We start from the raw sequence: 12,330 nt of genomic DNA, 5'->3' as shown, positions 1-12,330 counted from the left end.
TGTAGACACTCGTGTCAAGCTCTCTTCCTTCGACGGCGTGCCTATTGCTGATCTAACCTGAGTATCGGAGCTCGCCAACACTTTGCAGTATCCTACTCTCACTCGTCCCGACTTGGCATATGTTGTACAACAGGTATGTCTTTTTATGCATGACCCTCATGAGCCCCATCTTGTGTTGATCAAGTGTATCCTCAGGTACATCACAGGCACGTTGTCCTACGACCTTCACCTCGGTACGGCCAAGTCCAAACCTTGACTGCTTACACAGATGCGGACTAGGCTGGTTGTCCTGATTCCCGGTGTTCTACCTCCGGTTATTGTGTCTACCTTTGTGATAATCTCATCTCTTGGTACTCAAAACGTCAAACGGGTGCCTCCTGCTCTAGTGTCGAGGCAGAGCTCCGTGTCATCGCCCATGCCATCATCAAGTACTGCTGGTTACGACAACTAATACGGGAACTTCACATCTCCGGTCAACCTAGTGCATCATTGTCGCAATAAGCATATTGAGCTCGACATGTACTTCGTCTGCGAGAAGGTCGCCTTGGGCCAAGTTCAGGTGCTGCACGTTTCACCGCATCACGACCAAGGGCTTGCCTGTTCAGTTATTTACTGATTTTCGGTCGAGTCTTTGTGTCCCTGATTAGCCCACTGCGATTGCAGGCAGGTGTTAGAGATTGTATAGGATTATATCTAGGCATATCTTTTAGATTCGTAATCGCCTTGTACCCCAAGCGATATTGGCCCTATATATATGGTCACCCCACCTAAGGGTGTGTGGTGTTTCCCATCTATCTTTCTACATGCTCAAACAAATATATTAGAAAATTATGTATATTTGCACTGCGAAAGGGCCTATAGCGTAATGATTAAGGCTTCCGAGTAGCAACTCTAGGTCCTGGGTTCGATCCCCCTTGAGGACGAATTTCTTGCTTGGTTAAAAAAATCCCCTCGTGTCCCGCTCGCTCCCGGGTTACGTCCTGCGCGCCACCCTCCGGCTGGGCCGTTGTAGAGTGGGCGGTGAAGGCCCGCTAGTGATGGGGGACTAGGGTTCGGGGATTTTCTCAGCCGGTACCATGTTTCGATCTCTTCTTAATATAATACTGGGAGGGCGGTCTTTTCCTCCCCGGCCGAGTTTTTTTGTTTATTTGCACTCATTTGGGGGGGGGGCAGCAATACCCTATTGTACATAGCATCACCAAAGAGAATAAATTCAAATATAAATTAGTTTCCCATAGCATTTCTAAAAGTTCAACATGCACAGAACTTCGGATGCCTATGCTGCATTAACTAATTGAAATTATACACATCTAAGGCAAATTAAACTAGTTAGGCCCCATGTAAGTCAGTACCCAGTGAAGAGTAAAATATATAATGAAGATACTATCCTTGCTTAAAATCTTCCAGATATTTAAATCCATTGCTGCAGAGTATTTAGCAAGAGCTGAATGAATCAAGGAACAACATACCATCCATCCCAATCCTCAGTCCATATTGTTGGCTTGTTGTAGGAATTTGGTTTGAACCCATCACAGTAAAAGGCATTGCAAGTATTGAGCTGCCAAAAAGGACAAGGCAGTAATCTATTTACTTTGCAGTAAGCACATTTGACAATCTCTAATGTAATGTGAAGTCGATCTCAATAGATTTTGAGGCAACCTACAATTTGTTCTGGAGCATCTGTTTGCCTACACATTACCCAAGGAACACCAGTATCAAGTGCAAGTGCCATCTGAGCTGCCCATAGCATGTATCTCTTCCCTGCTTGACCATAATGGCCTTGAATGTTACCGTATTCATTTTCAATCTGTCAAACATTTTTCAGACAAAACAATTATACGCATTTTAATGTAATACATAATTCAACTGACACATTAAGCATGAATATAAGCCTCTTAACTCTTAAGAAACTGAGACCTGCTCATTTGGTTGACCACTCATGTTCAAGTCCTTTCCCAGTCAAATTTCAGTGCCTTTTTCTTCTTACTAAAAGTAAAAGATGCCTAGTTCCTCCTAGATTGGTCAAGTTTTTATTAATATGAGCCTCTTACATCCACCAAATTTCAGGTGTTTGTGCTGAATTAACTAGAGCACAGAGCCAACACCATAAGTATTGCTACTTCAGAAGGTAAAACAGCCAGCATCTAGCTTTTGGCTACATAACATACTTCAGAATTGTATCCTTTACCACATTATGGTTCAATGTTTAACTCTATCATGAGCACCATCCATATATAGAACGCCATCTAACAGTTTTATTAAACAAAGGAATTAACTGAACATCAAAGATACTAAGCAATGTTGTCACCAAATGGCACCAACCAAAAATTACTTAAGCCACATATAACATAATATCCACTTGTCATTGATATTTTTCAGATCTCTGTGTACTGATTAATGGGTGATAGCTTAGCTAACTGTTGGGTACCTGGAAACAGGGTACCCAAAGAAGGCCCGAAGGCCTCCCAAAGACAACCCACGAACCGAGCAGCCCGCCTGCCAAACAAATCGGCGGGAAAGACCAAAAGGCCGCCCAGGGACGGCCTACCAAGCCGATCGGCCCAACGAACTAATGTCCGCCGAGCAACCCAGCGAGGCGGGGCTACCGAGCAACCTGCCCGCGAAGCAACCCAACGAGACGAGGCTGCCGAGCAACCTGCCCGCTGAGCAACCCAACGAGGCGAGGCTGCCGAGCAACCCAGCAAAACGACAGCCGGCTCTCAAGAAGAGCCCACCTAGTACTATCAAGCCACGTCGACACGATGGGACATCACCGAGCCATGCCCAGACTGTGGAAGCGGTACCGAGAGGTCTCTGTCAAAGCACGACGCCGGATACGTATCCCCGCTGACTAGTGGGACCAGAAGGCTCCAGCCATAGAGACCTCAGCATCAGGGTCTCTACAGTGACCCATACGCCGGAGGGGGCAGGGCAATACACCGTACAAGGCATACGCCTACGCATGATGAAAGATGACGCTAAGGGGATGACGGAAGACGAAGTTGTACTAAAGACACCCCTAAGACATGTATACATTACGTAAACTTCAAGAACATGGTCTAGGTCTTGTTGAGGGTTTAATAACCAGCCCTGGTTGAGTCCGGGTTTTTTCCTCTTTTCAGATGGTTTCTTTATTTGTCCAATTGTCCAAACCTGAACCTCTCTCGTCTCCTCAACAAGATAGAGTGCTTTATGCAAGGGGTCTCCTAGGAGGGAGGGAGGGAGGAGAAAAGAAACACCAATAAGTGAACTTCGAGAAAAGTTTTCAGACCTGCTGCAGTATAATGGGACCACCTTGCCAAGAATAAAGCTTCTCCTCTTTCATGATATCTACAATTTTTGTCACAAAAATCTGCATTTCAGCCTGTACGACAATTTTAAGGATTAGTGAATTCAAATAAATGAAAAATGTTCATCATAGGAAGACAAAATCTATGCTTAGTGGTTCATCTACCTTGTAGGGTTCATTGTCAGTGCGGAATTCTATCCCAGGGACATCGCGCAACCAAACTGGGAAACCACTGCAGAAATGTATGACAAAATAACATAAAATAAATAAACAAAGAGAACAATTTTACTCACGTCTTTCTAAATTGGAAAAAGTCTACTTAACCCCGAAACTATTGGTTGTCGTCTATTTCACCCCCTCACATATAAACCAGGTATTATACCCCTTAACCTACTGAAAACCATCTAAATAACCCCCTGGGATATTTTCTCTGGTGTGGCGTATACATAAGTGACAGTGAGTTGGCAAACAGTAGGAAAAAGTCTCCATAACCCCTAACATGTGAAGGGTTGACTACATAACCCCCATAACTATGAAAACTGATATTGTAGCCCTCAAAGCATATAATAATGTTCAAATGCCCCCCCTGGTTTTGTATGGCTGTTTAGACACCATATCCCACAACACTGGCCTGAGTACCCATGCTTGCACGCAGGCCCATCTGTTGTGTCCCTCTCCCTACTCTTTCTAAGCTTGCACCACTGCCAATGAGTAGCATGTGATGTCCTGTCTCCTATTCCACCTCATGGCACTCGACTCGACGGCATTGACCTCATGTACTATGATTGTGCCCTTGTCATGTGGCCCCACCCTAATCCTTCCTCCCTATTGCTTCCTTCCTATGGCTATGTTGGATTTCAGCGACTTCATACGTAATACAATAAAACGATTACCTTCTTTATTGCTGCAAGCAAGAGCAGCACATAAATATTTCCTCTCTCCTATCTCTTCTCAAATCATTGCATGGCAGCACCTCTCCTCGCATGGCGGTGCATCCCCTAGACCACACCTCTACCTTCATGGCAGCATAGCCCTCTCATACCTCTCTCGTGCATGGCGATGTAGCCCCTCACCCAAGCCTCTCGCGGTCATGCCACACACGGCAGTGTAGCCCGTCACCGAACCTCCCCCAACACTGTGGTCTGCATTTGTCTTCCTCCTCCTAGACCTTGGACCTTGGCCGTGCTGGAGCTGCACTCGCTCCCCTCCAGACCACTCCTCATCTCCCTTAGCGACCTACGCCGCTTGGAGGAGGCCTTGCCAGCGCCTTTGTCAATGAGGGAGGTTGTGGGTGCTGGCAAGATGAAGCAGTCGAAGGCGGAGACCACACCCAGGTGCAGCTTGTCGAGCATATATGATGAGGTATGCACCCACGACAAAGGAAGGGGCTAGTCTCGGAGAAGGGAAGGGGACCAGAGGCCACGACATGGATCCAGATGTGGCAGAACACCAGAGCAGTGAGGTCGAGATATGAGAAAGACGGGGCCAAGAATTACAAAACCGGCGGTCAACCACTCGGTTTACCGAAATCGTCGCTCGGCGGTATTGGTTTACCACCTGTTTTTTCAAAATTCACTCCCAATTTAAAACTTTATAAAAAATAAAAAAACTGATAAAAACTACATGTTCTAGTGAGTAATCTGGTATACAAGATATCTAAATCTAATTCAGTTTAGCCCATTAAAAACAGAAAAATGTATGGACCCGTTAGTAAACTCGTTAACAAAATATCTAAATAATCAATACCTTTCTCCTCCTCTCACTTTCCCCACCCGAACACCCCGCGCTCAGCCACTACCACAGCCGAAGTCGCCGCCTTTACCGGCTCCCAGGCTCAGTTTACCACCGCCCAGGCAGCAGTTCTCGCCGCTGATGCGATGCCTAAGCCGAGCGCCCAGCCGGCGGCATCCTCCCCCGAGCCCCGTCGATTTATCATCAAAAGTCGGCAGTTTACCGCGATTGGAGCAAGTAAACCGTGTTTTAGTTCCAGTAAAACGGATTTAGTACCCATATTTAGTTCTATACTACGTATTTATTGCTCAGATTTAGTTTTGCGGTGTTTAGGGTTTCAGATTTAGTCTCGATAATATGTTTTCGGAATTAGGATTTCAGATTTATATATGTTGTATGTTAATATTGTTACATATGTGATGGTTTATGGTTTATGGATTAGTTATTGTTAAATATGTTTTGATTTAGTTATTGTTAAATGTGAATGCCCAATAGTTTATGTATTAGTTATTGTTAAATGTGTATGCTCAATCAATTATATGTTTATATTTTATAGAAAACATGACAGAACTAGTGTGGCAGCACGAAGAGAAGGTTGGCACAGGTTTTAAGTGCAAGTATTGTAAAGAAACGAGAGCGGAAGGGGGTGGTACCTGATTGAAGGAGCATCTCCCGCAGAGGGAAGAATGTCAAGAAATGTCCCTCTGTTCCTCCAGACATAAAAGCATACTTCCAACTTGATATAGATAAGACAAATAAGAAGAAGTAGAATAGATTCAGGTAGCAGCTGAGAACATATGTGGCAGCACGAAAATACGACTTGGTCTATCAGAAAAGAAAGGAAAAAGGGTCAAATTCGCCGAGCAAATCGAAGAGAAAGAAGAATATGAAGACAGTGATGATAACACAACCGACCCTAGTGCAGGACAGTGATGATAGCATCTCACTCCCTCCTCCACAATATGATCCAGCGTCACCTCCTCCATCATCATGGCTGTCATCGTCTCCATCATGACCTGCACTAGGGTCGGTTATGCTATCATCGTTGTCTTCGTATTCATCTTCCTCTTCGATTTGATTGGGAAATTTAACCATTTTTCCTTTCTTTTATGATGGACCAAGTCTTGTCTTCGTGCTGCCTCATCTATCCTCGGCTGCTGCTTGAACCTACCTCTTCTTCTCTTTTGTCTTATCTATGTCAAGTTGGAAGTATGTCTTTATGTCTAGAGAAATATAGGGGCATTTCTTGACATTCTTCCCTCTATGTGCAAGATGTTCCTTCAATCGGGTACCACCCCCACCGCTCTTTGTTTCTTTACAATACTTGCACTTAAAACATGTGTCAACCTTCTCTTTGTGCTGTCACAATAGGTCTGTCATGTCTCTTACAGAACATAAACATATAATTGATTGAGCATACACATTTAACAATAACTAATCCATAAACTATTGGGCATTCACATTTAACAATAAATAAATCATAACACATTTAACAATAACTAATCCATAAACCATAAGTCATCACATATGTAACAATACTAACATATAACATATATAAATCTGAAACCCTAAATCCGAAAACATATTATCGAGACGAAATCTAAAACCCTAAACGCCACAAAACTAAATCTGAGCAATAAATACGTAGTATAGAACTAAATATGGGTATTGAATCCGGTTTACCGGAACTAAAACATGGTTTACCTTCTCCAATCGTGGTAAACCACCAGCTTCTGGCGATAAATCGACGGGGCTCGTGGGAGGATGCCGCCGACTGGGCGCTCGACTCAAGCAGCGCATCAGCAGCGAGAACCGCTGCCTGGGCAGCGATAAACAGAGTCTAGGAGCCTGTAAAAGCGACAGCGGCGGCTTCGGCTGTGGGAGCGGTTGAGCGCGGGGTGGCCGGGTGGGAAAAGTGAGGGGAGGAGAAAGGTATTGGTTATTTTAGATATTTTGTTAACGGGTTTACTAACGAGTCTATATATCTTTCTATTTTTTAATGGGCTAAATTGAATTAAATTTAGATATCTTGTATACCAGATTACTCACTAGAACATGTAGTTTTTATTATATATTTTTTCATTTTTTATTTTTTTTTTAAAAAATAATTTGGAGTGAAATTTTGAAGAAAAAAAAAGGTGGTAAACCAATACCGTCGGTCATTTATGTCACCTCTCTCTCCCTAGATGTGATCAAATAATAAAATAATCGATGTGGTGTCTTACAGCAAAGATATATGTTTTCATAATGGTATTGGACAAATTTCTTGGTTGAGGCTGTGTATCAGCAAATACAATGTTTTTCTCCACTCCGATGTCCCTTAGACTACATTCACATACTACATTCAACGGTGTGCACTCCCATACCCCTGTTGCCGTTTAGGGGGTTCAAATCCCTTTGAACTCCTCTCTACACGCTACAGTTTAAGTGGAGTTTACAGGAAACCAACAGATGTGGGGGTGCGGCAGTAAGCCCCCTGCCTCAGTTTACGTGTGCAGCAGTGTTTGTTAGTTGGGAAAAATTGATAATAGATGATGAATAGGTATGGAAAATGATATTTTATGGTTGTAGTGGGGTCAGGAGGAGAATTTAGGGGAACCGCTGTAGAGGGTGGAGATATAGGGGGAGATAGCTGACAAAGCGGCATAGTGGGGTATAGGGGAGAAATTTAGAGACCGTTGAAGACGGTCTAAACAAATTTGCCTTATTCTTTTTTTTACTCTCGAAATTTTTCAAAGTTTCTAATGTAAATATTTAAATAAAATTTCCGATAACCTATTGTCCAATGTCCCTGTCTATGTTATTCTGTTAAATATCAAACTCAAAGATTTTGTACAAGCAACATAATGATTTCGTACAAGCAACCTATTCTATGCATGGCATGCTTCCGCAATGTGGCTGGTAAGGCACTGCAAAGCACGCAGAAGTTTCTAGAGGGCCTGCTATTGTTCTGCGTCCTCTAAAATGATCTACAAGACGTCAATGTGTAGTTGCTCTGCATGTTACCCTGCCTCTTCACCTTGCAAGGCTGCCCCAACATTTTTCCTCGTATGGTTATACGATGTTGACTGCCCCTACTAAATCAGTACATATCATACTTGAAGCAGCATTTCATTGACTTGCATGTTCAAGCAAGCAAGGCATATGTCTAGAGTTTGGTTATGGACTTCAACATTCAATAGGTTAACTGCCATTGTTATTTGCATTGAGGCAGCATGTGGTTCACTTTGGCATATGTTACATGCCTTCTAATTACAGTACATGTGTGCCTTCGTGATGATTAAAATCAGTATTTACAATATGCTAGTATTGACCAGGCAATAATTTCCATGATGTTTTGTGAATTTGTTAGGCATTTTTTCTCTGCCAGCTACAAAGCTGTTGTTGCATATTCACTATGTTGTTGAGGAATGTGAGACTGTTGAGCTCAGTTACAAAATTGGCACGAAGAGAAAGAATGTACCAGATCCAACGAGGAGGTCGAAGAGGAAGCCGCCTCTTCTTATGAAAGAATAGTCTATTTATTGATTGTCGCATTCTGGTATTCTCATAGATCATATGTACATGATTCATGTAATGACTGTTAACCTGAGTTTCTACTTTCTACTGATTCTGATGTGTTTTTCCTAATTAGGTGGATAACTTGATATGTATAGTAGAGTTCCTAATTTCCCTCAGCTTGGAAGAATTTTAGACATTACACTTCAAAGTGAAGATAAAGCCTCATGCTTGGAACCAAGGTTTTCAAATCGTCCAATTAATCGCGATTAATCGGTCTGGTCGGTCAGCTGCTAGTGATAAGGTCCAACGACCCGATTAGGTTAGCTGGTAGTCCAGACGTCCAATTGATCGTCTTGTAATCGCGATTAGCCTGTGTCATGAGTACTGCGACCAGAAACCTAGAATTGGAAAGGTCGCGTCTGATGACCCCTTTTTGGCGCCTGAAATGTTTTGTTTCCTATTTGGCGACATATTAAATACTGAATGGCTCATTGATTCGCTCATTGCCTCACTGGCGCCTCGTTCCCTAAACCAAGACACGTTTCCTTTTTCACTTATGCTTCTTGCCTTCTTCAATCTAGCTGGCCGACTCCTCCTTTCCTCCTCCTTCCTATCCTGAGTTCTTGAGGAAATCTGCGTCTGGACTCTGGAGTCTGCTACTCTGCTCCAAGCCTCCAACTGTTCCCCGAGTGCAGAACTGCTGAGCAAGAACTGAAGAACATCTCTGACGTTTGTCGTTTGATCAAGACCAACTCCGGCGCTCAAAAAATCAAGAAGATGAGTACCTCATCTGAAGGTGACTAGCAGATGCAGATTCTTTTCGATTTTCTCCTTGTTCATACTGAAGGTGACTGCTACTGCTACTCTTCTGGTCTGTTCCTGTAAGCATGTAATACTTTGATTACCTACTGCTATTGTTTTTGTTTTTGTTTACCTTCTGTTTTTGGTTGCTATTGTTTTTGCTTGATCATATAGTATATAATTATACACTAGTATATAACTATATAGGATGACTAGGACGACTAGGTGGCCGACCAGTCACCGATTAATCACCCTGGCCGACGTCCTAATCGCGATTAATCGCCTAATTGGTCAGAGACCTCGACCAGCCGACCAGGCGATTTGAAAACCATGCTTGGAACTATAATTTCTGTCAATACTAGGATTATGCAACTATTTCTCTATTGTCCTGACAGTTGTTAGGAAACATAATGCCGTACTAGGGCTGACATGAAATTGCAGTTTGTAGATAACTAGACATGGTAAACATGAAAATGTTTGTGGGAAAACATGGTAATGGGTGTTTCATGAATTACCATGGATAATGACATCAATGGCTGTTATGGATAATAATGTCCTCAATAGCCATGGACAAATCAAAAGCACCAGTTTTATATTGTGTTCTATCATGGACTTGTGTGCTTTTGCTTAGGAGTCCTGCCCTCAATTTCTTAGTCATCTAACATCAACTTTTGGACAGAATGATCAGGCTACTTGATTGTCAAATATGCAAGGGGATGGCATGCTGAATGAACATCCCCGACAGTCCACGACATCTTAATTAATCTGACTGTGCTGATTATATTATATAATATCTTCATATATATAGCTTTTTTGTAGTTTCCTGCCTTATATCTGCAACTATATTAAGTATGATTGTATGAAGTTTGTATTATCTAGCTTAATATGTTTTAGATTCTACAAGAATCTTAGTGCTTACACATAAAAAGAAAAATAACTAGTTTCGTCCTTTTTTGAAACAAGAAGCATTGCTATTACTTCGCTACATACTTTACTAGTCATAAGTTTGGCGCCTAATGTTCTAGTGTGTATACATGCACACCCACGATTGAGTCAAAACAGGTCAGTTCTCACATATAAAAAATAAATAATATTGATGTTAGATGCGATATGGTGAGTATATTCAAGTAGTTAGATGCCAGGATATAGACAGACCCGAAATTCCATTCAGCACAAGCATATGGGCCGATTCGCAGAAAAAGAAATAGACCTTCAGCTGCAACCAGCTTAGCAAACCTGACAATATCAAATCTTCCTTCGAAGTAATACTGGGGCAGAGCACATTAGAAGAAGCATAAATTAACAATCGAGGGCATATTATATCTGTCATTTCACGTGAACAAATGAGTCAATGAGGTACCTGGCCTTTGGCCGGCTCATGCCCATTCCAAAACACATATGTCTCAATTGCATCCACGCCGCCCTCCTTGCACTTTGCAATCAAACTCGGCCACATCTGGAGCGCAAAATGTGTCAGTTGATCGGAAGCTACTAATAACATGAATGTAGATGCCACAAGCTCGCCAACGAACTCCATGGAAAACAAACAGCATTATTATGAGGAGCCTGGAAATTCTCATAATTGGAAACGCCGGACCAACACCAGCGACATTATGAGTACTCCGTAGAACGGAATAATTCGCAATTGGAAACGCCCGACCAACCGCAGCAACAGCTGAACCCAACCGCCGCGCGAATCAAAAACTGAGACCGAAGAATTCGAGCTATTAAAGCGCCGTCTATAACCATAGCCCACTCGCCCGAACCCCGCCCCACCGCCGTGGCGCCAGAGCCCGCGAAGCACCACAGAACCTCACTGCTCACCTCGGGCGTGGCACGCGGGTAGTGGAGCCCCGCAGAGACGAGCATCCTGCGCTTCCCGCCAAGGATAAGCGCGCGGTGGTCGTAGGTCACGTTGAACGGCTCGAAGAATGTCCCGCCGTCGTCCCCACCAACCACTTGTCTCAGAACCCCCGCCGCCTCCGCACCCGCCAGTGAGATCGACGGGGAGAGGCAGCCAAGGAGGAGGAGGAGACTCAGAAATGCCATAGGAGGCGGTGGCCGCAGCCACGGCGTCGTCGGGTAGGGCGAGGCGGTCATGGCGGAGTCGGCGAGAAGGAGCACAGTGGAAACTGGAGCGCACACGGCGGCACGGGCAATAATATCAGCGGTGGAGTACTGGAGTTAGCGAGATGGGACCGCCGACCGCCCTTTTTTTCCTTTTGTTTTGTATTCTTTATTTATTTGAGTTTGTTTGCTAGGATGTTACTTCACGCAATGCATAATTATTGCGGGTTATCCACAGAGAGCAGCAAAAGGTCCACATCATGGATAGAGAGGCCATGGATCTGTCAGTTTGTCATTCATGAGAGCGTATAGCATCCTCAGCACGTCGTACAAGATTTTATGTTTTTCATTAATTCAAATCTTATAGGAGTTCTGAGAGCTATAAAAATATTGTAAGACTATACCTAGCAAATTCATTATCACATCTTAAATCTTATCTCTATTTTTAAACTTCACTCTGCAAATAATATTATTTACAGTTTCACGTCCTCTATTTTATCCTACAAGTTGGAGACAGTCTAAACACTTTAAAAAAAAACCGTTGGAGACAAATTTTTTTGTTTTTTAAAAAAACTTGATTTAGAGGGACTTTTGGAACTCTCTTAGAGATGTTCTACCTTGTCACTCCCTACTTCCAAAAAAATCTAAATTTTAATTATATTTGTGTAAAATGTTATAAAAATATCTCTCAACGATTTAGTATGAAAAATATGTTTCACGGTGCATATAGATCGTGACCAGCCGTTGAGCGCATCTAGAGGGGGTGAATAGGTGATCCTGCGAAATTCAACACTAATAGCCATAAAACTTAGAACGGCTAAGTAGCTTGAAACGAGCTCTTGTGAACACAGACAATCAAAGAGAAATCACACAAGAGACACGTGATTTTTATCACGTGGTTCGGCCAAGTAATATTTGTCTACTTCCACGTTGTGGCGTCC

The 12,330-nt window shown here is 43.1% G+C and overlaps 1 protein-coding gene across 2 annotated transcripts in view; it reads right to left on the bottom strand.

Moving 5' to 3' along the window:
• LOC100274607 (beta-galactosidase 15) overlaps nt 1-11,569 on the bottom strand; it is a 64,428-nt gene extending 52,859 nt beyond the window's left edge. The window contains exons 1-7 of one of the 2 annotated variants that reach the window (XM_008676212.4): nt 11,147-11,569; nt 10,683-10,778; nt 10,478-10,590; nt 3,455-3,521; nt 3,272-3,364; nt 1,664-1,807; nt 1,470-1,558 (exon numbers count right to left, since the gene is read on the bottom strand). In XM_008676212.4, the coding sequence (XP_008674434.1) occupies nt 1,470-1,558; nt 1,664-1,807; nt 3,272-3,364; nt 3,455-3,521; nt 10,478-10,590; nt 10,683-10,778; nt 11,147-11,422 (878 nt within the window). In that variant the 5' untranslated portion in view covers nt 11,423-11,569. The remainder of the gene's footprint in view (nt 1-1,469; nt 1,559-1,663; nt 1,808-3,271; nt 3,365-3,454; nt 3,522-10,477; nt 10,591-10,682; nt 10,779-11,146) is intronic. The other variant, XM_008676211.4, reaches the window with a different exon arrangement.
• Between the last annotated feature and the right edge of the window lie 761 nt (nt 11,570-12,330).

Source organism: Zea mays, chromosome 3 (assembly GCF_902167145.1).
Source record: "Zea mays cultivar B73 chromosome 3, Zm-B73-REFERENCE-NAM-5.0, whole genome shotgun sequence".
NCBI lineage: Eukaryota > Viridiplantae > Streptophyta > Magnoliopsida > Poales > Poaceae > Zea > Zea mays.
The sequence above is the reverse complement of the archived record's forward strand: the minus strand, read 5'-3'. Positions and strand labels throughout refer to the sequence as shown.